This window comes from Adiantum capillus-veneris, chromosome 20 (genome assembly GCF_014529385.1).
Source record: "Adiantum capillus-veneris isolate H3 chromosome 20, ASM1452938v2, whole genome shotgun sequence".
Classification (NCBI taxonomy): Eukaryota; Viridiplantae; Streptophyta; class Polypodiopsida; order Polypodiales; family Pteridaceae; genus Adiantum; species Adiantum capillus-veneris.
In genome coordinates, this window is record NC_140950.1 from 40,286,913 (window position 1) to 40,310,835 (window position 23,923).

The 23,923-nt window shown below is 44.9% G+C and overlaps 1 protein-coding gene across 2 annotated transcripts in view; it reads left to right on the plus strand.

Moving 5' to 3' along the window:
* LOC147432400 (Acyl-CoA N-acyltransferases (NAT) superfamily protein) overlaps positions 1-21,274 on the plus strand; it is a 101,188-nt gene extending 79,914 nt beyond the window's left edge. The window contains exons 3-7 of one of the 2 annotated variants that reach the window (XM_086492371.1): positions 19,508-19,812; positions 19,996-20,072; positions 20,151-20,193; positions 20,712-20,780; positions 20,869-21,274. In XM_086492371.1, coding sequence (XP_086348497.1) covers positions 19,508-19,812; positions 19,996-20,072; positions 20,151-20,193; positions 20,712-20,780; positions 20,869-20,886 — 512 coding nt within the window. In that variant the 3' untranslated portion in view covers positions 20,887-21,274. Of the gene's footprint in view, positions 1-19,479; positions 19,813-19,995; positions 20,073-20,150; positions 20,194-20,711; positions 20,781-20,868 lie in introns of both variants that reach the window. The other variant, XM_086492370.1, reaches the window with a different exon arrangement.
* Positions 21,275-23,923: the final 2,649 nt, after the last annotated feature.

Here is a 23,923-nt window from a genome sequence, read left to right on the forward strand (position 1 = left end):
GAGCTCGAAAGCATTAAGGAGCAGGTGAAAACTCTATGTGAAGAGGAAGAGCAAAAGGCACGAGCAACCTCTTCATGGGCGGAGCACCTATTCAAAACACAAGAGAAGGTGGATAAAATTGAAAAATGGATTGAGGACGTGAAGAAAGGAAAAGATAAGATGCATGAAGCCACACCAACATCCACTATCATCAATATGACAATTGAGGAGGAGCAAAAGGCAAGACTAGAGCCCTTCATGTGCGTGGTACATGTCTCAAAGACAGTGGGAAAGTAGAAGAGGAAGTGAAAGAACTTTTGAAGCGCATGGGCATCTCTGAACCCACACACACATGGGAGAGCAAGGAAGAAGGGAATGAGAAAGCAAGTTCCAAGGAAAGAGCACTTATTGTACGTTTCCCTACGTTGGAAACTAGGAAGGATTTTTTGAAGAAGAGACCAACACTCGAGCAAACTGAGATTTTTTTGGGTGATGACCTCACTCTAACACAAGTAGCACACATGCAAGAGCTGATGCCATAGATCAAGGCAGTAAGGGACAAAGGGAAAATTGCTTTCTATAGGGGAGGGAGAGTAGTGGGTTTGGAAAGATGCACCTCATGACGGTGCGAGACCCATGGGACCAACCTTAAAATGGCAGCATGGAATTGTAATGGATCAATGAAGCTAGATGTCGGTGTATTTGAGGATAGCTTCAAGGGAAGAGACATTATTTTTTACTCGGAGACACATCAGACTCCTTGTGGCACATTGCCTAGAGTGACGGGATACCATTGGGAGACTACTTGTAGACATGATGTGAGATCAACGCAAAGAGGACGTGGGTGAGGAGGGGTGGAAGTTCTATCCAGGGAGGAGCTTCGGCCCCTCATTTATATTGTTCGGAGAGATGAGCAGGCGAGATATATGTGGGTTAGAGTGAGAACGAAGAGAGGGAGGCCACTCTACATTGCAATATGCTATTTTGTCCCCAGCACATCTCATTATGCATTGCCCAAGGGGTAGCCACCCTACATGATATTGGATGAGGACACATGGGAGTTCTCTAGGGATAGAGATATCATCCTTCTGGGAGACTTTAATGCCAGGACGGGCCAGTCTTAGATAGCTTTCTAAGATACCTTAGAGGAAATGTTGAGAGAACTGGATGTCAATGATATGGGATTGGCGAGGTGTTCGCAAAATGAGGAGCACACTGGATATGGGAGATATTTGATAGACATGGGGAGTGCACATGGACTGGCATCTTGAATGGCCTCCAGAGATTTCCAGCATCAAGTGGGTCTACTTGTTTTCTCATAGACATGGGGCTAGCACAGTGGATTGTGTTTTGGCTCTTTTTACACATTTGCTCATGATAGTGGATTGTCTAATAACCTAGGGAAAACCAAGGTTATGGTGTTTAACACCACACCACAGTGGGTCAGGAGGTCAGTACCCGCATTTACATATGGCCATGTTTTCTTTGAGGAGAGCAGCAGAGAGTAGATTGACGAGAGCTTACGCAACCTTGGGAGGATTGGAGAGGATGTGCTCGTAGGTTCAGTTTCAGGACCTCGAACAAAGCTCTATGTAAGGTGCAGCGGAAGTGAATGTTGAACTTTGAGTGCTCCGAATTGTGCTCAAGGGTTCCTTTTACTTATGGAAGGGAGAGCCTTCCGTTCCTTTAGTGAAAGAGTGCAATGGACACAAACAAAGTGAACACTGTGAATGAAGGTACTGAGACTGAGAGATAGAGAGAGAAGAATATGACACCAGAATGTTGTCAAAAACCCCGAAGGCCCCACTCTCTATGGCGAGAGCGGTCTACTATTGATTGCACAAATCTCTACAATGCTTGGACTTGCCGACGATGTCGACGACGATGACGAAACGGGCTGAAATCTGAAAATTCTAAGGGCTGAAATCTGCAAATCTTTATCTGATAAATTGTGACTCTATGTCGATGACGACATGCTGAAAACACAGATGGTGAAATCTGTGTTTTCCGGGCTCAATCTGCAAACTACACTGGATCTGACCGTGCGGCGAGGATCTGCTGCGGGATGGTGAGATCTGCGAGGTTTGGGACTTGTTCTGCTGTGTGTAAGTGTTGAAAACTGAAAACGTTGGTGCTTCTTGGGATTCCGTTGCGGTGAATCTGCAAAACGCTGAAGTGTTATGCTGATGCAAAAACGCTAGGGCTGAAAATCGTCTGTTGCGGTGGGAATCTGCTAATGCTAGAGAACCTGCTATGTTGCTGTCGCCAGGGCTGATTTGCTGTGCAAAACAGCCAAGGCTGGTTTGTGTGATGAAAACTCTAGGTCCTTGCTTCTGATGCAAAAACGCTAGGTCTGTTGGGGGTCCTGCTGAGAAGGTGTCTGTTGAACCGAGTTCCTGCTGCCTCTTCTGCCCATAGGTGCTAGCGCTAGGTTTCTATATATACAAGCTTATCAAATTTGCCCTACCTAGTTCCCAACAAAAGTCACTTAAAAATAATAAGTGAAAAATGTCAAAATTAGGGAAAATAGGTCTATGCACTGTAAAAGTGCTCCTAATGGGTTCTAACTGTAATCTGATGATCATGCTGTGTGCAACCAGAGGATATGCATCTACTCTAAGTGCCTGGACATGCACGGTCTGCGAACAGACTCACGAAACTGCCAGAACACTTCATAATCTAACTGAACTGAACCCATGTCATGAAGTAGCTTGTCCACATACACATAGGGTTAGATGTGCACGTGACATCCTCTCCTTTTCAAAGTGAGGTACTGGTACCGAACTGTATGGCGTCGAGGGAGATCGCCAACAGGGTCTGGAATCGTGGAAAGGACTCTTCACCGGCCCACTCTGATGATTGGGTCATGCGATACTTATGGAGGGTAGGGAAGAATACACAAGGAAATGGGGAGACTTCAAAGGAAAGAGCTTTAATCATGCGCTTCCCATCCATGGAGGCAAAGAAGGACTTCTTGAAGAAGCGTCCTACACTAAAGAAAACGGGTATATTTCTTGGAGATGACCGCACACTCACACATGCTCATATGAAAGAAGCTATGCCCGAGATAATGACAGCTCGAGAGAAGGGGAAAGTGGCCTTCTACAAGGATGGTGTTGCTAAATTGGCTTTATTTGACATAAAAATAATTCTAAATGAATTATTGGATTTATAAGTGAGAGGCTTTTCTCGCTTGGAACAATAGGAAAAATAATTCTAAATGAATAATTGGAATTTTAAGTGAGAGGGTTTTTCTCACTGGAGACATCCGAGTACAGAGTATTCCTAGTGCGTCATTCAAAGTAATGATGGGAGCACTGTGAACGGGAATATTTGTAAGGCCAGCAAGAACGGGTACTTCTGATGCGTCACATCGGATGGGTGACAGGGAGCATCGGGAAGAAGTATCCGACCATCCGGGAACGGACATCTCTGATGCGTCATAGGATGGGTGACATAGAGCATCGTGAAGGGGATTGTACCGTAAGTTCGGTAGGAAAGGACTCGGTGATGGGTATTCGTGATGCGTCACAAGGTGGGTGACGGGTGCATCAGAAAGGGGATATCCATAGTCCATAGGAAATCTGAACTGGAAAGAGGAATACCCGTAAAGATGCAAGCACAAGAATAAAGATGGGTTCTGAGAAGCTTTTCTTAAAAAGCGAAAAATTTGAACGAATTTTCCGGGAAGAGCAAATGCTTTCCCGCGAGGAATCTATTCTGCATTGCATTTGTGCATGTGGTTGCATCCAGGGACGCCTGGGAAGTGTTGTGAAAAGCATTGTTTTAAACTTACAAGGTTTTATTGAGTTTTTGGGCAGGTTCGGACCAATTTTAAAATATGCCGGCCATCCACTTAATAAGTGGACAGCCACTTAGAAAATAAAACAACAAACCCAGCCATTCGGGTAGAACAGAAAAAAAAAAAAACGGCCGCGATCTCTTCGCGAGCAGCTATTCGTGCCGTGGTCAAGGAGCTATAAAAGCACCACTGAAGAGGGGTTACCAACTCCAGCAGGAGAAGACTCTGCCGCCAGAAGACGCGAGAGATCGCGCGAGACTACGAAGCACGGAAGTCGCTTTTCCCGCGCAAGAGCGACAGGTATCTATTGTGGATTCGCCATACGAATTGTTGTCGCTTGTTTGTGTGTGTCTTTGCAGGTACTTCATCGCGAAGGAGAAGCGAGAAGGCTTTGGCCTACGCTTGGGAATTCCGGGAACGGAATTCGAAAATTGTCTGTGGAGTTTTGACTCCGAGTACAAACGGAAAAAGGATTGAGAGCTCGTCTCTTGGATTTCCCTTACGGGAAGGAATGACCATTGAGTCAGAGATTTAGAACGGAGGGGTTTTCTCCGGTTCTTGTGCTTGTAAAAGGATTCTCCCTAATAAAGAATTCTCTTTAAGGGGGGGGACCAGCCCATCTTCTGGTCCGCAGTACTGTGTCGATCTTCTCACTCTATCTCTCTCTCTCTCTCTATCTATTTCTCTCTATATCCTCTGGCTTCAGTAATAAGTGATAAATCCTATTTATCCGAATGTATTCTATATGGTTATGTGCTCCCGTTTGTGAGAGTGGTATCAGAGCATGGTCTCCTCTCTTTCTCTGTAAAGGAGGACGACTCTAGGAAGATACAGGAAGAAGCCATGACAAGCCAAGAGAGAAGTAAGCAGGCGGAAACCGAAGTCCTGCAGGAAAAAGCTCGCAGGGTTGGAATTTTTTTTCTCTCTGCTCGGAGTCGACACAAGACTTGGGATTCTCTGAGAATGCAACAAAAGCACGATGCTCAAGAACCTAGAGAATCCAAGGAGCGGAATGCTCGAGATCCTTCAGAATCCAGAAAATATCCATGAACATCAATCTATAACCATAGCCAAGAAATCCCGTCATTCCGGGAAGGATATGAAGGTCTTTAGACCTCAGAACACTCCGGTCAAGTTTGATACTTTTTGACGGATGGAAAGATGTCCCAAAAGCTCACGCTTTCATTCGATAGTTTGAAGTTGCCTTTGCAAGCGGCAATTTCTAAAAAGCGTCGAAGGTGAGGCATGTGACCAAACACCTCAAGGGGGATTGCAAGTACTTGGTGGTATAACAAAGCTTTGCAAGGAACTTACAACTTGACTTGGATTCAATTCAAGGCTGAATTTTCGGGCAATTTTTTTTTTCCTCTACGCTTTGAGGAAGGCATTCAAGAAGATTGGGATTGGTTTGCCCAATAGGAACACGAGCGAGTCAAAGCAAGTAGTGGTTCACTCTTGCCAAGGTAGCTCCATTCTTGATCCTCTTTGAGGAAGGAAAGATGAACAAATTAAACGAAGGACTTTTGTCCGAATTTTGTAAACCCATCTGCAAGATACTTTGCAGCAGATGGAGTCAGCAATAAAAGCTGAAAGTGTACACCTTGATGTACATAGAATACAATCCCCGCAGTGGGACGAGAACCATTGAATACAGAAACAACGAATTTTTGTTACCTCTCCTCGAAGGATACATTGCTATCCGGAGAAAGTTTGGAGTAAGGAAATTCAATCTAACTCCTGAGTTTTTGACCCTCAAACTTTAAGTGAGAGGGCAGGTCTTTGATCAAAGTTAAATCTTTGAGGAACTCATAAAATTCGTATTGCTTTTATGCACGAGATATACATGTGTCTAACCAAGACAATCATTCTCGAGTATTTATGAGAGTAGGATCAATTTGAAACATTGTTTTCTGAGATGAATTGGTTTGCTCAACCATCCAAAAGGTCAACTATTGATCTCGTATCCGGTAGTTCACAAACAAATTACCTGCTATTGCGGGTAGGACGGCAGAAAGGAAGGAACCATTCCGAGCTTTCAACCAAGAAAAGCTTTCACTAAGCTTATGAACCAACACCCCCTACCCGGTCAGGGAACACATGGTAGTGCTTTTCGCACAAGTGAATGAACACTCTCTTTACGAGGGAAGGAACAAGTGACGACTACGGCCTGTGCTCTAGGAATCCAAGGATTGAAATCCTAGTTTATTTGATGAGCGGGTTTTGCTCTTAGATCGAGCCAAGGGATCGTTAGGTTGAGTGTCTTCACTCTAAGGATCTTACGAAGGGAAGGAAATTTCCCAGGTTCACCGAAACTCTAACACAGCTTAAGAATTATGTACACCTTTGAGTACATGGATAACACACGAAGATGCAGACCTATGCCAAGGAACTGGATGAGAGTTTGTTATACTCTCTTGAGCGCCTTTTTGCGCGCAAGGATATTCCGACACGAGAATCTCTATTTGAGATGTGTTCGGTAGAAGGAATTTCAGTTTCTCTACGGAGAAGAGGTTTTCTTATGGTCGTTGATCATTGAGTACGCTATGTGCTTTTACCATTACAGTAGCAACTTTTGGTTGTGGTATATGTTTCTCCATGAGCAGGTCAAGTAGCATTTACATGCTGCTGGAATAAATTTGAACTATTATGTTCGTAAGAATATAGTTCGCCAACCGTTTCAAAATGGTAAGAATCAAAGAGGGTTTGCTTTATCGTGAACCGGGTTTGTTCAGAAAATGCTATGGCTAGAATCCTATCTGCCTGAGATTTTGCAAGGCGTCATTGATGCTCGCAAGGTGAATCATTTTTTATGATTCTGTAAGAAAGAGACTCTAATGGGCGTCAAGAAAACACTGTTGGTGGTAATAACTTGCAGGAGGAAAAGATTGAGAGGAAGTGCCGCCGTGCACAAGGAATCTTCAGATTGGAACCGTCCGCCTACGTTGAGCGATAGCCCGAAACAAGAAGCTTCTTTAATGTTATCGCAAGCTGTGCTTGTGAAAGAAAGATATCGAGCTTCATCGCGAAGGAGAAGCGAGAAGGCTTTGACCTACGCTTGGGAATTCCGGGAACGGAATTCGGAAATTGTCTGTGGAGTTTCGACTCCGAGTACAGACGGAAAAAGGATTCAGAGCTCGTCTCTCAGATTTCCCTCATGGAAAGGAATCGAGTCAAAGATGTAGAACGGAGGGGTTTTCTCCGGTTCTTGTGCTTGTAAAAGATTCTCCCTAATAAAGAATTCTCTTTAAGGGTGAGGACCAGCCCATCTTGTGGTCCCCAGTACTATGTCGATCTTCTCGCTCTATCTATTTCTGTCTATATCCTCTGGCTTCAGTAATAAGTGATAAATCTTATTTATCCGAATGTATTCTATATTGTTATTCTATATCGTTTGTGACAGATGGACAAGTGGTTATTATAGAGAAGCGTCCCGCATGACGGTGCGAGACCTGTGGGACCACACTCAAAGTGGCTACATGGAATTGTAATGGATCTCTGTGCCTTGATGTAGGGGCCTTTGAGGATAGTTTCACAGGGAGAGACATCATTTTCTACTTTGAGACGCATCAGGCCCCGGGGCAGTCTATGCCCCATGTGAGCGGATACAGATGGGAGACAACTTGCAGACAAGAGACTCGATCAAAGCGCAGAGGACGAGGTTCAGGAGGAATGGCAGTCTTATTCAGAGAGGAGCTACAGTCTCTGATACATAGAGCTCGGAGGGATGAGCATGCTAGGTACATGTGGGTGAGACTAAAGGCAGAGACATGCAGATATCTCTACATCGCTATTTGCTATTTCCCTCCTAGTACGTCAGTATATGCATCACCTAGAGGACAGTCCCCCTTCTCTATTTTAGATGATGATATATGGGAGTTTTCCAGAGATGGCGACATTATTATCTTGGGGGATTTCAATGCTAGAACTGCCCATCACCAGACAGTATTCTATGATACCTCAGAGGAGTTGATGCGGGATCTTGATATTACAGAAATGGGCCTGCCTAGATTATCACAGGATGAGGAGCACACTGAGTATGGCAAATACTTGATTGATATGGGGACTGCACATGGTTTGGCCATTTTGAATGGCCTATAGAGATTCCTTGCAGCTGGTGGTTTTACATGCTTTCCACATCGGCATGGTGCTAGTACAGTGGATTATGTTATGGCTCCGTTAGGACTCATTCCTTCCTTTGAGGACTTCGTGGTGGGAACTAGGCTGGTTGGGGTAGCAGTCGATCATGCTGTCTTGTCTTTCACTCTATCGTTCCAGCTCAACACAACTCCATTGGGAGAGGCCTCCACACATACTCGGTATACCTTCATGAGGGAGACGGATCACGTGTACACTGATGAGATATACAGGCAGCTATGCACTCAGGAGCTAGGACGACCACTAGATGAGCTCACCCAGATTCTGACAGAGACGCTACATGGTGCAGCATCAGAGGCATATCCCCACAACCAACCTACACGCAGACAATCTGGAAGCATGCCTCAGGACAGTTGGTATGATGAGGAGTGTAGAGAGACGAGGATCAGATTACAAAGAGAGGTGCTCATGGGTACTACTACACATACACAATCACGGATTATCTTTCGCCGCCTAGTGCGACGAAAGAAGAGGGCTTACCTATCTCAATTAGAGCGTGATCTGTATCAGTTGTTTATGAGTCAGGACTCTAGTGAGGCATGGAGGCTTTTCAATGAGCACTCTCCACCGCCAGCCATCACTTCCACAGAGACATGGGGGGAATATGCTACATCTCTCTATACAGCATCGGGACAGCCACCTTTACGTGACCCTCCAGAGGCATGCCCAGAAACATGTACTTTCTTTACTGCTGAGAGGGTAAGGAAATCCATTGACAAGATGAAGACATGAAGAGCACAGGATCATGATGGTTTGGTAGCAGAGCACTTTATCCATGCCGGCGATATGCTTGCAGGGCCTCTTGCTATGATGTTTAATAGAGCCATGTATGAGGGTTTACCTGAGATTTGGAGTATGTCGACTATTGTGCCTATCTTCAAGTCGGGAGATCCTATGCTTCGCGGGAATTACCGAAGCATCATGGTTGGTCACACTCTGGCTAGGCTATATGCATCAATTCTTGAGCACGAGCTGAGTGGATGGGCAGAGAGAGAGGATATACGGGCAGCAGGACAGGCAGGTTTCAAGAGAGGTTTCTCCACTCTTGACCAAATTTTGACACTCAGAGCCATTATTGAGGAGGGTAGACACCATGGCAAGAGGATATATTGTAGCTTTGTGGATTTCCGCAAAGCCTTTGATACAGTGCCACAAGCGAGACTCATATACAGATTGCAAGACATGGGGTGCGCATAGAGCTGATATGGGGGATCTTAGCTTTATACAAGATAGTGGTAGGACAGGTACGCACTACTCAGGGCATGTCCGACATGGTTCACTCCACCATTGGGGTGAAGCAGGGTTGTCCCCTATCTCCAACTCTCTTTGGGATATATGTAGATGAGTTTTCAGATTATGTACAGGCAGAGGGTGATAGAGATGCTCAGCTTGTAGGGACATGGATTCCGTTGCTATTATATGCCGATGATATTGTGCTGATCGAGGAGATGCAGCGTCATTTGGATGCATTGCATGTATTTGCACAGGACAATGGATTGTCTGTGAACCTTGGTAAGACCAAGGTAATGGTGTTTAACACCACGGCGCAATGGGTAAGGAGGTCCGTCTCCACTTTTACATATGGTCGAGAGACTGTGGAGTATGCAGATACATACACTTATCTTGGGGCGGTTTTCAGTGGTCCAGTATTTTCCCTGAGGCGTGCAACAGATACACGATTGACCAGAGCTTATGCAACATTGGGGAGACTTGAGAGGATATGTCGCAGGTTTAGTTCCGGGAACCTCGGACAAAGCTTTGGCTCTTTGACACTTTGGTCACTTCGGCCATGCTGTAAGGAGTGGAGATATGGGGCCCCTTAGTTGATCATCATAGCAGAGCTGGCAATACTGATGGATGAAGATGTATGGAGAAGCCCTTGGTGTCTATGATTTCTCGGATGATTAGGGCCAGGGCCTCAATACCACATGACATTATTAGGGTGGAGCTCGCTACTCGTCCATTGGTAGTGGAGGCACTCACTCGATCAGTTTCATTTATGCATAGCACTTGGGCTCTCCTTAGAGACAAATATGCTCGATTAGCACTAGAGTCTTCGGGACAGCTGGCATTGCAGGGAGATAGATCATGTTGGTATGCAGAGATGGCATCTTGGTTTCAGTTACATGGCTTTGGTATGGATCGGCTACCCCCATTTCGATACTCTTTGGATGCACCCTCCATCTCCCTCACTAGGGCAGAGATTACCAGGCTCATCAGACAAGACTTGATTCAACTGGACACGAAGAGGACATGGATACAACTTACACATGAGCTAGGTACGAAGATGACTTTCTATAGAGAGCATCTTCTCCAACTCACGGAGGATGTTTTTGTGATCAGACTAGGATACGTGGACACTCATCTATCCCACGGGATACAATGTGCTATTGGCCAGATACGCACATCCTCACATCAGCTAGAGATCGAGACAGGCAGATTTAGAGGAGTACCCGCTGAGTCCAGGATTTGTCAGGTGTGCCAGATAGAGCCAGAGATAGAGCTACATTACATATGTCACTGCCCAGCATACTATGAAATACGAGGTCGCTTTCACTGTCTATTCAGAGAGGGTTTTGGGCCACTTTCTAGAGTCATGAGGTATCAGGATCAAAGATGCCTCGGATTATACTTACTGGAGATTCGCAAACACAGAGAGGACCTCTTGAAGAGGGGCACAACGAGAGAGATCCAGCAACAATGGAAAATTACAGATTTCTTTTAGTCACAGACAGAGAAGTCCGAGCAGCCCCTACAACATAACAACACCAGAGGCATACTGCTTGATTGGGCGATAGAGTTGGGGTAGTCCCGTCGCCCACGGATGAGGGGGCCCTCTCGACATTGACACAGATTGCGACAGAGGATCCTTACCATACTGGCGCGACATAGGAGCCGTCCCGACAGAGTGCCTACCTTGGAGGACATTGAATCTCTATAGCCTTTTGGATATTGATGTATATGTATATTATGCCTCGATTGTCAAGAGAGCTCCATTGTATCAACTCACCCTTTGTATTCTCGTTGTATCAGCTTTCACCCACCCCTACCCACTATTTTCTTTTCATTTCTTTGTACTTTTTGTACCCAGACTTGGTATTAGATTCACCACATGTAACCGTTTGGTCTCATAGGTCATTTTGGCCTTTTGAAGACGTTAATATTACATTTTATTTCATTTCATTTCTCTCTCTCTCTCTCTCTCTCTCTCTCTCTCTCTCTCTCTCAGGAGAAGAAGATGAGAGAAGCCCGTATGCTCAATATAAGGGTAAGTGGTATCAAAGAGGAGCATGGATCATCACCGGAAAGTGACGGGAGAACATTGTGTGCCAAACTTGGGTACACCAACACCCCTTTCACCAAAGCATGGAGGGTAGGGAAAGACCCTCAAAAGAGGGTGCTCATGCTACAATTCAAAGACCTCATGGACAAAATCACCTTCCTAAAGAAGAGGATTGCATTGAGAGGATTAGGAGGAGCCCCCGTTTACATTGATGAGGATCTCACCAAGACACAAGTGGAGCATCGAAAGCTTTGTATGCCCAAAATCATGCAAGCAAGGAAAGAAGGCTTTCTATAGAGATGGGAGAATCTTCATAGATGGAAAACCCATCGCATAGGGATTTGCCGCCTATGAGACTACGGAGACCACTACGGAGGCGACAGGACACGAGATCACACTCGGAGTATGGAATTGTGACGGATGCCTATGGACTCAGCCAGGCAGGCTCGAGGAGGTGATGAAGGGGAGAGACAGTGTGATGCTGACAGAGACACATGAGAGCCAGGAGAGAGGTCTACCACATGTCCGGGGCTACCATTGGGAGTCCACATACAAGTGATACACAGGGAGGCAGGGGACATCACGAGGATCAGGGGGATTGCTCTTTTAGTGAGGAGAGAGCTACAGGACAGGGTCACAGTAGTGAGCAGAGATGTAGAGGCCCGCTTCATGTGGGTGAGGATACAGCTAGCCCCAGACAGAGCCATACATGCTGCACTGTGCTACTTCCCCCCACGCGGGTCACATTTCGCAGACCATACAGAGATACGACGAGCATTAACGACAGAGGAGGAGCTACCAAAGGAGGATGCTGATGAGAGTATGGTAGAGGAGGAGGAGGAGGGACCATAGTGACAGTCACCCTTTTCGGTTCTCTCGGAGGACCTCCTACACTACGCGGCATTGGAAGAGATCCTACTTGTAGGTGATTTCAATGCCCGCACACAGAGCCGACAATGCGAGATGTATGACTTTGATGATTCCACCCTACTCCATACCATAGCGGCGGAGGATGTGGGACTAGGGAGGATATCAGAGGACATAGGGAGTGACTATACCAGATACGGATCACACTTATTGGCACTAGGATCAGCGCACCACCTCCTGATCTACAACGGGATGTCCCGTTGGCCGATGTCAAGTGGATACACTTGCTTCCAGAAGGGAGGTAAAACACGATAGGGAGGCAGGAAAGGCCAGAGCACAGTGGACCACATCTTAGGCTTCACAGGGGCCATGGATATTGTACGCTCCTTTACCATACCACCACGGCCCATCGGCGCGGATCATACATATCTCAGCCTCTCTCTTAGGACCAGTTTACAAACACCACCTCCCCAGTCCCCCACGCAGCATACCACTATACACTTTAGTGAGGAGCTTTCCGAGATTTACAGATACCATGTGTACGCAGGGATCAGCCAGCTAGACCCTGACGCCCCACTCTCCACACTCACCACTGAGCTCACCTCCATACTCCACTCAGCAGCGCTCGAGAGCTTTCCCTCGACCATGCACTCTTGCGACACATCACGATCTGGGACGATGCCTCAGAATAGATGGTATGATGATGAGTGCAGACAGTTATATCAGAGGCTTAGGGCACAACATACTAGTGGGCAGATATCTGAGAGACAGATGCACCGACAGATGGGTACTCTTACTAGACGTAAGAGGAGAGCCTTTGAGGAGAGAGAGTGGTGGGATGTGTACCATACACTTCAGAGTCGAGAGGCAACAATCTCTTGGAGAGATATGAGACATCGGACCCCACCCACGCCTATAGAGGACCCAGCGGTATGGCATGTATATGCAGACACTCTATCAGGTGCCAGCTCAGCCCCCCCTTCCACTCCCGATGGCTCCCCGACCTACAGCTCCCACTCTCTTTACCATAGACATGGTGAGACGAGGCATTCAGAGTCTACAGCACCGCTGAGCCGCGGACCACATCGAGCTTCAAGGTGAGCATTTTATATACGCTACACACACTTTGGCTCCATTGATTTCACACCTGTTCAACAGGGCATTGGCAGAGGGATTTCCAGAGAGCTGGACTATGCATACTATTGTGCCTTTACATAAGGTTGGAGACCGCATGGATCCAGCCAACTACAGGACTATCATGATTGGTCATATGATGGCCAAGATTTATGGAGCAGTTTTAGAGTCAGAGTTGAGCAGATATGCAGAGACCGAGGGGCTACGTGGCTCCGGATAGGCAGGCTTCAGACAGACATTCTCTATTGTGGACGACATCTTCACTCTCAGATGCTTGATAGAGCAGTCACGGAGCCGAGGGAGACGCCTCTACTGTTGCTTTGTGGACTTCCGCAAAGCCTTTGACATAGTCCCCAGAGAGAGACTACTACAGCGACTCATATCTCTTGGGATACCCCTGGACATGATATGGGGCCTGGGCCATAGATGCTTTGTATGAGAGAGTGTCAGGCAGGGTCAGATGCCCAGGAGGACTATCAGATAGCATCACTAGCACCATCGGGGTGACACAGGGGTGTCCACTCTCCCCTACTCTATTTGGTCTGTACATAGATGAGATGGAGGCCTACATCCGACAGAGAGGAGGAGCAGGCGCCGACCTATCAGGCACTCAGGTACACATTATGCTATATGCCGATGACATTATTTTACTCGTAGAGTCACAGGAGGATCTCCAGCTCCACATACAGGCTCTAGACTTATTTTGTACACAGAGAGGAGTGACAGTGAACCTTGGCAAGACCAAGGTTTTGAGATTCCACACATTAGGCATTGTTTGGAGGAGATCAGTTTTTCCTTTTGAGGGCAGCCAGATTGAGGTAGTAGAGTCATATGTATACTTGGGGATCACCTTTACAGCCAGGACTGGCCGCTTCTCTATGGCACAAGCAGCCCGAGATTGCACGACACAAGCGTATGCAGCTCTAGCCATACTTGAGAGGGGATGCCATCAGACACACTTCAAGGAGCCCCACACGAAGAGCTGGCTATTTGACACTTTGGTGACACCAGCTCTTCTATACGCTGCCCCAGTGTGGACCCCAGGATTATCAGAGCAGGCTTGGAGCAGACTCGAGAGGCCACAGATATTGCTGCTTGCCCGGATGATCTGGAGCAAGCCATCAGTCCCAATGATATTGTGAGAGCAGAGTTCGGTGCCCCACCCATGGTAATGGAGGCGCTATTTCAGACAGTGGGATACCTCCACAGGCTGCGAGGCATGAGAGATAGACTACCTCGCCTTGCTCTTGAGGCCTCCCGGGGGCTAGCAGACTCTGGGGATGAGAGATCATGGTACGCGAGTGTGACTAGATGGCTTCAGACATACGGCTACTCTATGGACAGATTGCCTCCCTCACAGTATGATCCAGATGCACCACGCCAGGCCCTCTCACACACTGAGAGGAACACAGTTGTCAGATATGAGCTCATACAGAGGCATGTAGAGCAGACTTGGCTCACACCTTCGCGGCCATTGGCCACGAAGATGGCATATTACAGAGATCATTTCCTTATGCTCACAGAGGACAGGTTCATACAGAGGCCCCACTACATGGATATATCTCTACCACATGGCATGAGGGTAGCCATCGGACGGCTCAGAGTATTATCCCACCAGCTTGAGATTGAGAGGGGCAGAGCAGCACGGGTCCCACACGAGGCCAGGATATGCAGATTATGCAGGCACGAGGTAGAGTGTGAGAGCCACTTCTTATGCAGATGCCCTCACTATGCGGAGATCAGATCACGGTACCCCACTATTTGACAGGCCAGAGGTCTCATTACAGACAGTGATGACATTATTAGGTCGGAGACTACTTGGGAGACTCTTGGTGGAGATGCACCAACATAGAGAGAGAGCCCTCCAGACGGGGGAAGGTGACAGGCAGTCGGAGACTACTTGGGAGACTCTTGGTGCAGATGCACCAGCATAGAGAGAGAGCCCTCCAGATGGGGGAAGGTGACAGGTAGACACACCTTACAGACTACTTCCAGGCTAGAGTACCCATGCAGCCACAGCCATCCACACATCAGGGGATGACTCTAATACGAGTTGAGGAGGCCAGAGCTAGGAGGTGACCACGACTACCAGGATATTGCTCTAGAGCCTCTTAGAGACACAGACGAGAGGTCTAGGCCATTAGGGATCGACATACAACATATATTCAGAGGAGGACAAAGCAGACACTAGACATGGTGGGCATAGTCAGAGTCCTCACATCAGACTCACGGATGTACCAGATACTACACCCTGCCATCACTAGTGGATGGAGCTGATGTACCACACCACCCCCCTCCCTCCTCCCCTCACTCTCATTGCACACATACATGCCTCTTTATGTACACCGGATGTTTTGTTATTGCCCGGTCACCCCCACATCTGCACACCGGATGCTTTGTTATTACCCGATCACTTACCACACTACACTTTGTACACCGGATGCTATTATTACCCGGTGATTTTGCACATACCAGATATCCAGAGGATATTCACATTTTTGTACATAGATCTGTCTCATAGGCCAGTTTTCTTTGGCCTTTTGAAGACGTAAATAAAATCGTTCTCTCTCTCTCTCTCTCTCTCTCTCTCTCTCTCTCTCTCTCTCTCTCTCTCTCTCTCTCTCTCTCTCTCTCTCTTATTTTGTACCCAGACACTGTATTAGATCCACCAAGATTGTATCAGTTTGGTCTCATAGGTCATTTTGGCGTTTTGAACACGTTTAATATAACATTTCATTTCATTTCATCTCTCTCTCTCTCTCTCTCTCTCTCTCTCTCTCTCTGTGGCCTTTTGAAGACGTTAATATAACATTTCATTTCATCTCTCTCTCTCTCTCTCTCTCTCTCTCTCTCTCTCTCTCTCTCTCTCTCTCTCTCTCTCATATGAGGTTTTTGATTACATTGACAGAGAGGGTGACAGACGTGCCCAATTGGCAGGGACATGGATTCTATTGTTGTTATATGCTGATGACATTGTGTTGATCTCTGACTCATTAGAGGGTATGCAACGACATTTGGATGCATTACATAGCTTTGCGGAGGATAGTGGATTGTCTGTAAACCGTGGTAAAACCAAGGTTATGGTATTTAACACCACACCACAGTGGATTAAGAGATCAGCACCTACATTCACTTATGGTCAGGAAACTATGGAGTACCCAGATGCATACACTTATCTTGGGGTAGTCTTCACTGGGCCGGGGTTTTCTTTGTAGAGAGAGCAGCAGAGACTAGATTGATCAGAGCGTATGCGGCCTTGGGAGGATTGGAGAGGATGTGTTTGTAGGTTCAGTTTCAGGAACCCTGAACAAAGCTCTGGCCCTTTGATACCTTGGTAGCTTTAGCTATGCTCTTTGGGGTTCTGGTTTGGGGACCCTTTATGAGTCAAGATGGGTGGAGAGGTATGGAGATGCCCTTGGTATCTATGATCTCTCGGTTGATTAGAGCCAAGGCTTGCGTGCTACACGAGATCATTAGTGGAGTTAGCAGCCCCCCCCCCCCCTCTTATGGAGATAGAGACACTTACCAAATTGGTCTTCTTAGGCACACCTTATGGGATACTATCAGAGATGGATATGCCATATTGGTCCTCGGGTCCTCGAGACAATTAGCTTTACAGGGGGACACATCATGCTGGTATGCATAGATGTCATTATGATTCCAGCCCATGGCTTCAACATGGACAGCTTGCCTGCCTCCCTTCCAATACACCATCATTGTCTCTTACACGGATGGAGATTACTAGACTCATTCACCAGGACTTGACCCAGTTGGGCACCGGGAGGACATGGATAGAGCCAACGTAGGAGTTGGGCACGAAGATGGCGTTTCTATAGAGAGTATCTTCTCCAACTCACAGGGATGGGCTTGTGATTCGACCCAGCTATGTGGATGCACATCTATCTAATGGATTACCGTGTACCATTGGTAAGATACAAACATCTTTACACCAGCTTGAGATTGAGACTGGTAGATTCAGAGGGATACCAGCAACTAGTAGGATATGCCGCCTATGCCTTACAGAGCCAAAGACGGAGATGCATTATATATGTCAGTGCATAGTATATTATGAGATACGGGGTCACTTCCACTGTCTATTCAAAGAGGGCTTTGGACCCTTCTCCAGAGGTATGAGCTATGAGGACCAAAAATGTCTTGGACTGTATCTAGTTGAGCTACACAGACACAAAGATAGTTTACTGAGGAGATCTGGAGAGAGACAATCCCAGAGACAGATTACTGATTTTTTCACGCCAGACACTGGACTGATGGAGGAGCAGCCATCACTGCAAAGCTCAGCTCATACTCACACCCGCAGTATTCTCATTGACTGAGCATTAGAGCTAGGGAGATCGAGACGCCCACGATTGAGGAGCTTCATAGCATCGATGGAGATTGCAGCAGATGATTCGAGCCATACTATCTCGACATCCATAGTATAGATGAGGATGGATTCAGCACCGATTATATTACCCTCTTGTCTTAAACACCCATTGTATCAGTGGTCACACATACCCCACACAGTTCCAGCTAGTATAGGAGCACTTCTAAATTCATTTTAGTATCTCTTTTTTGTACCCAAACATGGTATTAGATTCACTGGTTTGTAACGGATTGGTGTCATAGGTCATTTTGGCCTTTTAAAGACATTAATATATCATTTCAGTTCATTTCTCTCTCTGAATTTTGGAGTTGTTTATCTGCCAATTTTGAAACTTTATGTCTATGTATGTGTGAGAGAGTGTGTATATACATTAATATAAGTACAAACTCACTACTGTGAGAGGGCAGAGCTGGCATGCAATTGGCAACAGTCAAGGAACATCTCAAGTCATTGCAAAGATATTTCTGCAGTGTTGAAGCGGAAATGCTATGCCTTTCTAAGAGATGCCAAACGAAACGAATCAATAAGGATTCGTGGAGTTTGATGGAGCATAATATTATTCCTAAAATTCCAAAGGGACCATAAGGACCAATATTGAGCAAAGAAAATCAAACCATCTGTTTATGTGCTCTATATACACTAAACTTTCAAATTTTCTCCCAAATCTGGGAGTAGGAAACCCGGTATGCAGCCATTGGGTAAGACGCAAAAGGTAACCTGAAGAATGTTGGCAAGCCAAAGAAAATGAACATGTGTCGCTTGTGAATGTCTAAATCGTCTAATTGCCCATGCTACATTTTACGTTTGGTAAGCAAGCATCCCATTGACAGTACGTCAAGTTGACACTCCCAAGAAACAACCTTTACTACAAAGGAAGGTGGCCTTTTCATAATGTAGAAAAACATGGCCGCCACCAAATTGAGGATTATTTGCACATGCCAAAGTGCATTACTTACATTTCGATACCGAAGGAAGAGGTTGAATGGCATTTAACTTTTGAGCTGTGATTTAAGCCATAGGAATGCTGCAAAGAAACCAATTGGCCAATCTGGCCTGAGAGTCAAGAGGATGAAGTGCCACAAATGGTGGAAGCAAACCTGAAGCTTTATGCCCATTGAGACGATAATGATTGCCGAATCCAAAAAGAGATCGAGCAATAGGGAAAGATGTACAATTGCTGTTTGCATCAATTGTCATCAAGCAGATCGGCACCTTTTTCACCCCAAGAAATAATCTTTTTTTGGTTTGACTTTTTGAGAAAGAAACAGTCCAATCCAAATGCTCGAAGAGGTAATTTGGGATGCCAAGAGATATATTTAGGGCCTTTTCCCGGTTAGCAATAAGTTGAGTGGCATAAGAAGAGCCTGGCATAGAACCTAAGAATTTTCCAAACACCACATCACAAAATGAAGTATGCCAAATGGCAAAAGCCCTGCATGGTGTCTCCAAGTACATAGCTTTTCCATTACGAAAATACTTTCTTAGGATGTTTAGTCTTTCAATAGTGTATCCAATATAAATGCATCAAAACAGTCGACCGATCAATGTATTAACAGCAAGAAAAATTGCAGATTGGGAATCTGCACAATCCGTATCCTTACGAAAACATATGACGCATGTAGCATTTCTGCATTATCGTTTTTTTCTTTTGCCAGACATAGTTATTGTGATACGTTGATTGAAACAGTTTTGTTTGATTGAAAAGTTTTATGTATTCCCTATGTTAGCTTTTGGCACTGCATCGTGTTTATGTTTTTGTCCTTGCTTTGCTAGTTGCCTATTTTGAGATGTGGAAGATGCATGTATGGCCCTTTTGAATTTATATTTAGTTTTTTTGGTATGCCTTATACCTGTCCTTTTGACAATCCTGTAAAGGTGAACATGGAGGGTCCCTATGGTGCAGAGTGGCATGAAGAGGAAAAGGTCAAGGAGAGAGAGATGGTGGTGGAAAATGCACTGTACATCTTTGCACGGGCGAACGTACTGGACCATCATAGTGAAGATGAAGCTAGGAATGACAGAGAGAACAGCTCTGTCAGTCTTTGGATGGGAGCTGGAGCACCTATAGTTGCGTTTGCTCAGTATCGGTTTGTTATGGAGGAGGAGGTACCTGTTTTATACGTGTATGAAATTCAGCTTGAGAAGATCGTGCAGGGAAAAGGCTTAGGGAAGTTCCTGATGCAATTATTGGAGCTAATCGCTCGTAAGGTGTGCTTTCTTAAGACTACCCAAGCTGCCTGATGTTGTTAGGGACATTATGAGAGATAGGGTGGTTTACTAGGGAATACTCCAAAAGATGCTCATTGAGGGGGTGAGCCATATCTGGAAAGGGGTTTCTCTCATTTGAATTGAGCTCTTTCAATCTAGTCATCGTTGCCGTCATATTTGCAGAATAATATGATGGCCATTGTGCTCACAATACAGAAAAGGAATGTAGCGGCCATGAGGTTCTACACAAACAAATTAAGGTCTGCTTATCAACAAACATCTCTCACATTCAATCCTTCGTAAACTTGGATCTTAAAGAGGTTTTTGTTCTGTTGCAGCTACAAGATATCAAGTATCTCACCTTCAAGAGTGAACCCACTGGTATACATTATCTCAACATTAAGCTAAGATTGGATAACATGACAAGCATACTCCATGAGTTTGGTAGCACAAAGCATGGGCATGGACACCTGATATGACATGGTTTATATATGTCGATTACCATTTTTGTCATGTGTCCTAGAAATTGCATGGCTGTAGGAATAAAGTAAATGTGCAGCTGATAAAAAGGCTGTTTCTGTGTATGATCTGGAATCAGGAAGCAAAAAAGACCAATCTTTTCTGTTTTCGTTGGAACTCAAAATTCAGTTTAAACTCCACCCAAATGCTCTGCATTATTCTGAGTTATTAAGTTCGCATCATGGTATGTCCACATTAAAGGTGCCTCAATAATGATGAGTTTGGCGAAGGTTTTGATCCAAGAACCCGGGTTTGAGCTTTTGAGTAGTAGGACTTTGAATGCCTCCTATGGTTGCTCAGGTCACTGTTGAGTCTTTTGTGAACTTTTTTGAGGATTGTAAGTGCACAATGTTTCTCAGCTTCTGTTTTGTGCATTGCAGGAGTATGCTGATTGTACCTATGAAATTCTCTGCAAAACTTTTGATTCTCAAGCCAAGCTTGTTTTTGAGGTACTTCAAGTTTTGCAAGCCGAGGCCTGAAAAATTTAAATGTTTGATTTTAAGGATAGACATTTTGTTGCTTGAATTGCTCTTCCAGGATGCTATTGATGGTTGAAAGCTGTGGGGAAGGATACGTGAATCAAGTCCAATTTGTATCCACACAAATTTAAAGACATAGCAACAACCCTCTTGGCTTACGATATCCTACAGATTTGTATATGTATATGGGGAGACGCATGTTGTGCATTTAAAGCACATTAACGTGCTCAAAATGTGTGGACAGCTTGTGAAAAAGGATCAATCAAACAGCCCTCAGACGAATACCAATGCCAACAAGTCAAGCAACCGAAGTGTAAAGCAGTTATTTGAGACCTTTGAACCTTTGGATGAAGTATAGAGCAATTATGACAACTTTGAACCCTACCATAGATGCTTCTTCTGACTTCAAATGTTTCCATGACTTGTTTTTCAAATACTCAATATTGCTGTTTCTTTTCTCTTGAGTCTGTTGTGAAGCTCTCTGAGTGAGGTTTCTCTGTTGAGTAGGGAAGTTGTTTCTATCTGACAGATGCTTCAAGTTCCTGCTTGAGAGGTTGGCTAGTCATGTTTTATGATGGTTGTGCATATGCTATATTGTGAGAGCCTCAGTAGGGTGATGTTTCATGCACACCCAAGTGACCAGGCCATTTGGGTGGCATGCCTAACGCCCAAGCGACCAGGCCGCTGGCGTCTTCCTTGAGCTTCTTGCAGGCCAATGGCGGCTTTTTTGGGGGCATATTTTGTAGTATGGAAATTTTCCTGTCAAAGTTTGAATAGAACACTAATACATCATGATGTTACCATTTGCAATGCATTAAATTGCTACCTTTCATTAGTGAGCCCTAGGTATGAGACAAGTTCATATTGCCTGTTCTCACTCCTAATGTGTGAAATTTGTGCTCTTAATATGCTTGCTCGGTTGTCATCCATCTAGATTTCATTTGAGAGTTTAAACCTTGGTAGTCTCAAGGACAGTGTACTTGCACAACTTCCTTGCTTCCTGTTTCTTGCTCGTCTTTTAAGGTTACACGTACTACATATGGGCATCAAATAGTTTGTTTTGTTTCTTGGTTTGGCACAATTTCATGGTCACTACTGATTTGAGTTAATGGGTAATTGAAAAAGAGATAAAAAATTGATTTGTATTGAAAAAGAGTGATGCTTTATCGTTCCTCTCTTCCATAATTTATTTGTTTGATGTGTTTTTCTTTCTTTGTTGTAGGTATAAGAGTGATGCTTCATCGTTGACAGTGCAATCTTGGCTTGAATTTCTGTCTGATCAGCTCATAGATCTGTTGTGTGATTGATACATCTGATAACGGCTACGTAATACATAGAAATAACCACTCTCATTGCGCATAGATTGTTGTGGTCTCACATCTTTAGGTATTTGCACATAGGCATTTATCCAATCAAGACTTGAGGATCTTTGTGAGTTGCATTTGGTTGTTTTCAATGGTTGAATCTTTGGTAGTGCAAGATGCCCAAGCTTGTGAAGAGAAGAAGAAGAATCTATACCAAGAGACCGCAAAGATTTATTTTATAAGTCTTGAACTCAATACTTGCCAATCTATATGTGAGATTCTCTCATGGGAAAGTTTTTGACGACGTCAAAATTCTCTTCTTCTCGTGTGTGTGTGTGTGCGCGCGCGCACACTAATAAAAGGAGAAAAATGGTATAAACTTTATATCAACCAAGTGTGGTAGATTGGTTATGCCATTTCCCTAACAAGTCTTGAGTTCAGCTCTCCTCGTCGGATAGATCCTTAAGGTCTCTTGGGATAGTTTCCTACGACGTTAAAATTCTCTGCTTCTCTCTCTCTCTCTCTCTCTCTCTCTCTCTCTCTCTCTCTCTCTCCACCCCACCTCCGTCCCTCCATACACATGATGCTTTCTGTTTCCATGTGATGAATGTTCTGTGAGAAGCCCTTGTTTGGAGTTTGTGTAACAATGAAAGAAGCAGCTTGAGTTGCTAAGCATATGCTAGAAAATAAAGGTAGACCAATCAAGTAGAGAAGTTAAATTACGTAATAGGATAGATAAAGCCATTCATGATAGTGGGTTACTTGAAAAGAATATTTAGGGAATAAATGGAGTGTGGTACACTATTCATAGTGCTTCCCATGCACATCTAGTTATGGGTAAAATCCTTCTGCATGGTGGACAATTGATTGTGGGGATGTTGTCTATGGTGGACAACCACCTAGCTCATTTTTAGTGGGTCTACTTGAGGTAAGATCCATTTGGCCCTATGGATAATCAAAGCACCCTTTTCTCCATCTATGAAACCACTTTGGTATCGACAAATTCAACTTGGGGGTGTGCGCGCGCACACACACACGACGATAAATTTTGACATAATCCCAAGAGACCTCAAGGATCTATCCCACGAATCTTGAACTGAAAACTTCACACTCCACAAAGAGCTAGAATACCCAATCTACCACACTTCTTACACCTAAGTAGCTTCTTGGCATGACCACTTTTGTTACTTTGCCCCATTCTCTGCACCCCATTCCTCGTTTCATGTAAGTGAAGATGACACATTGGCTTATTGATTGGGGTCTAGATATGCAATGGGACCACCAAAATTCCAAGGGCTTTCTCAAAGCCTAGAGATGGCAATATTGTCATGATGTGAAGGGAACGAAGACCCACAGAAATGGTCCATTCTTAAGCTTCTATACAACATTGATATACATACTCACCTTGTCAGTAAAATGTTCAAATACGCCCGATTATTTGGAAGGTTGCTTTTCCTTTGAAGTTTCTACTACATCATATTATAGGCTCAATGCCCACATAGTCAAAATGTTTCCATTTTTGCAATGAGTCCAAAACAACAAGCAGCTTCAAATTGTACCAATGCTGAGGTAGAAGCAAATTGCATATTTGAATGTGCAACAAATGATTCACTTGGAGCAAGATTTTACTTCTAAGATTCCACATAATAGTAATAGATCCAAAATTGGCACCACTTATTGATAGAATTGATCGCGAAACATATTTTTACAAGACAGGTTTTGAGTTTTAAATAAATACAATTATGTGTCTTAAGCTAACCATAGCAAAAAGATTTGTCATGCACTTGACAAGAAATTGTCCAACATGTT